The 7166-nt window shown below is 41.3% G+C and overlaps 1 protein-coding gene across 1 annotated transcript; it reads left to right on the top strand.

Annotated features, from left to right (window-relative positions):
• Positions 1-4640: 4640 nt before the first annotated feature.
• LOC117732766 (leucine-rich repeat-containing protein 10B) lies at positions 4641-5840 on the top strand. Its single transcript, XM_034535925.1, has one exon. It carries the CDS (start codon positions 4641-4643, stop codon positions 5838-5840), a length of 1200 nt encoding a protein of 399 aa, XP_034391816.1.
• Positions 5841-7166: the final 1326 nt, after the last annotated feature.

The raw sequence follows: 7166 nt of genomic DNA, 5'->3' as shown, positions 1-7166 counted from the left end.
ATTCGAGGGTTCGTGGGCCAATCGGCGTACAGTATCTCCTGGACCGCTGGCTGATGTGCAATAGGCTCAACACGCAGCTCGTCTGACATGTCACACGGTCTCGCCTGTGCGCTCACACGGAAATAGTCTCGTTTAGAGCATTCTGCACTGCATATACATGTATTATATTCATAGTGTAATGTACAGTGTGTCATGGTATGATCGTTGTACAATATGCAATAGTAGTTCAGTCTATAGTCTCAGAAATGCAGTCCATTATGTTCTAGTTTATTGATTATTTACAGCAGTTTATTGCTTTGTATCTATCTATTTATCTATATATCTATCTATCTGTATATCTATATATCTATCTATCTATGTATGTATCTATCTATCTATCTATCTATCTATCTATCTATCTATCTATCTATCTAACTAACTATCTATCTATCTATCTATCTATCTGTATATCTATCTATCTATCTATCTATCTATCTATCTATCCATCTATCTAACTATCTATCTATCTATCTATCTGTATATCTATCTATCTATCTATCTATCTATCTATCTATCTATCTATCTATCTATCTATCTATCTACATTACATTACATTACATGTCATTTAGCTGACGCTTTTATCCAAAGCGACTTACAATAAGTGCATTCTATTTGTCTATCTATTTATCTATCTATCTATCTATATGTATATGTATATATGTATATATACAGACAGACAGACAGAAGGAATATATATATATATATATATATATATATATATATATATATATTATATATATATATATTATATATATATATATATATTATATATATATTCCTTCTGTCTGTCTGTCTGTCTGTCTGTGTCTGTGTCCTTATCCTTATCTTTAAGTAATCATCAGCAGGTGGAAGTTTATTTACCGAGAGATCCTTTGTCGAAGTGAAAACTTATCTCTAAATCAATCTTTAAGTAATGTAGTATGTCAATAAATGGCTGGATAACTACCTGTATATATATATATATATATATATATATATATATATATATATATATATATATATATATATATATATATAACAATATAAAATGCAATATAAAATGTATAATGCATTTTTTGTTCAAGGAAGCAACATCTTCTTAAAATGTCGTTTGACTCCAACTAAACGCTCGTGGTCAGTAAACACAGAGCCAGCACAGTCAGCAGTCATATAACTGAAACACGCTTCAACTGAAAACAAGGGCACTGGTTAGTTTATTGTCACGTGTTATTGTCTTATTTTAAACAACATAAAATAGGCATATTATGAAATAGGCGTGTTGCAGTTCCCTCCTCCACCAGCAGATGCTGCAGATGTGCTCCTTTAGTCAGACACCTTTCTTGTCCTCATTTCACCCCGAGAATGCAACAACAGCAGGTATCATTACAGTCTTGTGTTGCATCAGAAATATTATGCAACAATGTAATTCAACCCAAATGAGACGTTTTATTATTAATGGTTTGATCTTGGATGATGGAAAATAACCACTAATGTTTACATTTGTTTCAGTTTTAGTTTTGTGTTGTCTTTCCATAATGTTTCCGGCGCTGGCCGGGTCCTTTCAACACATTCACCTCAGCAGTCACATGCCGTCACCGCCCGGGGTCTCTGTCTTTCTGTCTGCTGCTTACAGTCCATTGTGTCATTTCAGGGTCGTTTGAATGCAATGCAGAAATTTGCAAATCAGCTCTTTTGGTTCTCAGCATATCAGACAGGATTATCCTCAAGCAGCGCACGGCCTGTCTCCCTGTTTGTCTGCTTCTTCAGCCACAGCTCATCAGGCTGACAGAAGCGCTGCACATCTGACCCCAGTAGCTTTTCCAGGCTTTTCTTCAGTATCACAAGCAACAAAACATGCCATCAATCAGAAAACATGTCTGCTGTTGTCAAGAATTCAACAAAGTATATTTTGTACAGTTTTGAAGTATTACTTAACCGGAGTAGTTCCATTTTGGAAGACTTTCCAAACATCTGCATTTCAACTGGACATATACCTCTTACACCACATTTATCCAACGGCTAACACTTTAGTTACGCTTTTAAGATGAAGATTTTACATTCATGTCCTTAATAAATATGATGCATTGCAGCAGATTAAACAACAACAACATATAACAGTGTTTCAGTCTGCACCACCTGCACCTGCAGCAATAATACAATTACTGTAAAACACTCATGCATTCATAATTCGGAAGAGATCTGTAAATACATATCACTGCCAGAACTGTACTGTGTTGGAAAAGGTATTCCGATATTTTGCTCAAGTAAAAAAAGCAATAACCACAATGTAAAAGTACTGCTCTAAAAGTAAAACATCCTGAATTAAGACGTAGAATTGAAGTAGTTTTACTCCAGAAAGTTCTAATACTTAATATTACATCATTTGTTATATTTAGGCAGCATTTAAATGCACAAATGCACTGAAGAAGCAAAAGTACTCATTAGGTCCAAATAAATACAGTAAAAGGTACATTTCTCCCTGATATTGAATTAAAGTACAAAATACTTACGCATACAATGGAAATCCTCAAGTAAAGTGGAAATACCTCAAAATTGTACTACAGTACTTGAGTAAATGTACTTACATTCTACCCCTCGCACTATGCTCTCAGTATGCAGTTGTAAACAACTGCATAACAAGAAGAGGATGTGAATATTCCTCTACTGGATACAGTTAGCTTGTGCTGTAAGAGCTGCTGTCATTTTACTCAAAACTTGCTCTGGGCTCATCACATTTTGGAGCTATTTTGAGCCACAGTGTATGAATACATTTTAGTCGAGTCACATTCATGACAATCCAAACTGCAGTATAGTGAGTGTCTCTTCATCCATTCATCCATCTATCCATCTACCGGTCTCGGTGGTGAAGTAAAACTTGATATTTGGGGAGACTTTTACTCAACCATACTGCTTATCTGATTGTTAATGCATCAATAATTCTTACACTCGCCTCAGGATGAACACCGTGAGGGTTGGCAGAAGGTTTGAGATTATTTTAGTTATTTTTGCATCTGTTCTGTGTCTTAGCAGAAAGTCACATGAAGGCTGTCGTCACAGCTTTTTAATTGGTCTATAAAATCCTGCTGAAGCTAATGTCTCTCGTGTTTGATACAAACCAGCACTAAAGTTACCATCTTAGGAGGTCCAGTAGACTTTGTGATGACAAGCATTATGTATTCACAGTGGTACAAGTATAAGAGGCCTGCATTCAAAATGTGAGCAAAACATACATCAAGTATCAAAATAAAAATGTACTCAATGTAATCATCTAATTAGATTTTTAATTTGATTTGTATTGCCTAAAGACTGTAGTTACTGCACATACAGAGAACATGCACAATACAATAATGACAAAACCTAGGCTTCATCTGTAATAATAAAATAAATAGCAGCATATAGCAGATGGGCAGTTTAAATAGTTTAATAAAGTACTTAAAACTCTCTTTACATTAGTGCAGACATTACAGTACACTACATAGTCATGACAGAGATACCAGATAGAAAGAAGAAAAGAAACCCAGACAATTAAGCGTAGTGGTCCTATTATTGCACAAAAACAATTTATTAAATTTAAAATGTACAAAAAGGAAGGAAAACGTTTGATATTTATAACCCTGAAAAAGCAGTTTTCTTTTAAATCATTTACATAGATGGAGTTTAATGATATCAGAGAAAGTGTTTACTTTAAACACACACACACACACACACGTACACGCACACAAATACACGCACACGCATACAAACACACACACACGCACGCGCACACACACACGCACACTCACTGACCATGTGATGCGAATGCCCCCTGCTCCGGTTACAGCGGGAGGGAGGAGGGAGGCAGCAGTTGAACGTAAACCATCTCACTGATGGAGAGAAGCGGCCAACATCAGGAGGACAGTCAGTAAGTCAGTCCGCGCTGCCATTTCCCAAAATGTGCAATTTCCTTCTCCGGCGCGGATTAAAACTCCGGGAGACCTCGCCCTCTAACGGGGAGCAGCCGCATTAACTCGTGGACACACTTCCATGAACTGCTTTTCTTCGCTGCCGGCAGGGTCACCGAGCTGCGCGCGCACCGTGGGCTTATACACCCGGCAGGAGGAGGGACATTAAACTGACTATTTAGAGTCCTAAAGTGGCACTTCTTTCTCAGTTCTGAAAGAGAGACCGGATCACGTGGACAGGTGATCTGAAAGCTGCGCGTTATCTTTCTCTTCAAAGCCTGGAGGAAGTTAAAGAGGAGAGGGTAAGGGCTGCAAGAATTACATTGGAGCACACAATTCTGCTCTATTTTTGTTGAGCTCAACTACCGGCAGCACTATTCCTATTATTGTTACCATTATTATGACTACTACAACTGTCATTACTATTACCCCACACTTTGTTAGATATCTTCAACTGGTGTTTTTTGATCAAGCGGCAGATGAAGTGACGAAGAAACAAACTGCTGTGGCATGGCTGCGAGAGTGTTAATGGGCCCGGACCGAGATGCCGTCTGCAGTTGGTGGGTTCAACAACCAGACAACATTAGCTCCCTGGCGGAGGGTTAACTTGTCACAGACACTACTTCATCAAATGACTCTGTCCTGACTCACATAGGACTCAGGGGCAGCAGGCCACACAGCATGGGCAACTCCTCGAGGAAGGAAGAGGGAGAAGAAGAAGAGGAGGGGGCGAGGGATGGCGAAGAGGCCGAAATCACAGAGAAGAAGAAGAAGAAGGGAGAGGCGGTGGAGGTGGAGGCAGAGCTTCCACTGGGGGTGGAGGAGTTGTTCGAGAGTGGGGATCCCGTGCTGGACTTGAGCTACCGTAGATTTAAGCGGTTGCCGTCGCGCGTCAGTGGACTGTTGCATCTGGAGAAGCTGTATGTTTGTGGGAACAGCTTGCGCACTCTACCGGACAGCATCTCCCAGCTGCAAGGTTTGCGTATCCTTGCCCTTGACTTCAACAAGATGGAGGATGTTCCCGCGGCCGTCTGCCAGCTCACTAACCTCACTCGCCTCTATCTGGGCAGCAACCGGCTCATGACCCTCCCGCCTGAGCTGAGAAACCTGCAAAGTCTGCGCTGCCTGTGGGTGGAGAGCAACTACTTCCACAGTTTTCCACAGGAGCTCTACGACCTGCCCCATCTCAAGACCCTTCAGATTGGAGACAACCGGCTGAAGACGCTGCCTTCTGACCTCTGCCGTATGGAGGCTTTGAGGGGATTATGGCTCTATGGGAACCGCTTTGATACCTTCCCCAAAGTCTTGCTGCGCATGGAGAGTTTGGAGATTTTAGATCTGGACCGCAACAAGATATCAGATTTTCCCAGCCTGAAGCGTCTCCACGCCCTGCGGCTCTTCTCCTACGACCACAACCCAGTGGACAGCCCTCCTAGAGTGGGCGAGGAGGTGCTCGTGGTTGGGGAGGGCGCTGTGGAGTTCTTGGAGGAGCGCGAGGCCAAGAACGAAAGACTACGACAGGCCGCAGAGCAAGAGGCCGAAGAGTTGGCTCTGGCAGGAGAGGAGCCGGTGATTCACGGCATCCTGAAGAACAGCAGCTCCAACTCGAAACAAGCTGCGGTGACTATGGAGGACGCAGACACTAAAGACGAAGAGGCCCTGGCGTATGAGGAGGAGGAGGATATGGAGCTGCCCGTCACCGAGTACGACGGCGCTGAGCTTGAATATGACGAGGAGGGCGTCGAATATGAGACGGAGGAGCTGATATGTGAGGGAGAGGGGTTTGAGTATGAGGGGGACGAGTTGGAGTACGACCGGGCTCAGATGGACTATGAGTATGAGGAGCTGGAGGACTCAGGGAGACAAGACGAAGGGGCATGAAAAACCTCATACGTTCAGACTCAGATGGTCTGCAGGCAGGCGGAGGTGGATGACACAAAAGAAGCTGACACAAATTAGCTGTGCTGCTAATTGCTAACCTAGCGTTAACTGTGAAAATGAATGAGCATAGAGGCATTATGTAACTGTAAACTGACGGCACCTGTGACATCTCAATCAGCTGCAAATGACCAAATCAGAGCAGGACTCAGGTGGTGTGTGTGTGTGAAGTGTGTATGGGTGTTTTACATTAGGGTTGTTTTTGTGTACACCATCTTCCCTTATTAAATATTAACTGAAGTCGGTGTCAATCATTTATGGGAAAATATGTCTTAATAGGGAACCAGTGAAGGCACCAGCTACTGTTTACTTCACGGACACTCTGTAGTATTTCCACAAATCATGGTCAGTGTCTGTTTTATGTGCCAGTGCACCTCGGCCTCGGCTCATTGCTATTTTTATAATCCGAGATGCTGCCTGCGCATGTAAATGTATTGTATTGGATTTAGATTTGAAAAATATTTATTACAAACCTTGTCAGTGTTGTGTAAGCAATCCTGCGAGTCTTAGTGCCAAGAAAGAGAGCAAGACAAGCAGGATTATTAGAGGGATGAATAGCTGGGGTGCCTCACCATAAAAGGTAAGTCCAGAGGGAGGCTCCAGACATTAAATAGACTCACAAAAGTATCAAGCAGGAGGTCAGCAGGTCAGAGACTTGTTTCGTCATGACCTTTGTACCCTCCTTTTTGTCACAGATTGCACCTTTTCTACCTCCGTCCCCAACATGAAACAGGTCCGGCCCTTGTTCTGCTCTCATCTCTGCACTCATAATTCATGTGGGGCTCGTATGTAATCCAATCCTCTTTCCCTCCACGTATTTCCTTCTCACATCTCATTGAAAGAGTGAAATATTTAGCACAGCGCTGAAATATTTATGCTTGTAGCATGTGGCAGCGTATCCCGACTCCTGCGTCTGTGCTGAGGGAAACTTTTGGAGAATAGACTTTTTACATATAAAACCCATTGATTTTACATTTATGTACGACTATTTGTGTTGACAATTTTGTAATTATTAATCTTCTGACTATTTTCAGGAATAATTAATCGATTGGTCCAGATAATATTCGAAAATAGATCAAGTCGCCCGTCACAGTGCAGTAGAGTGCGGGTTGATATCTTCAAATTGAGTGTCTCAAACCAAAAGATATTCAGTTTACCAAAATACATTTTCACATTTGAGAAGATGAACCGGTCAGTTCAAATAACAATTTTTTAAATAAGTTCCTGTAAATCTACAACTAATCATCATTTTTATTATTAACCAATTGC

Source organism: Cyclopterus lumpus, chromosome 6 (assembly GCF_009769545.1).
Source record: "Cyclopterus lumpus isolate fCycLum1 chromosome 6, fCycLum1.pri, whole genome shotgun sequence".
In the NCBI taxonomy this organism is placed as follows: domain Eukaryota; kingdom Metazoa; phylum Chordata; class Actinopteri; order Perciformes; family Cyclopteridae; genus Cyclopterus; species Cyclopterus lumpus.
Note: the sequence above shows the minus strand (reverse complement) of the source record. Positions and strands in the feature narration are given on the sequence as shown.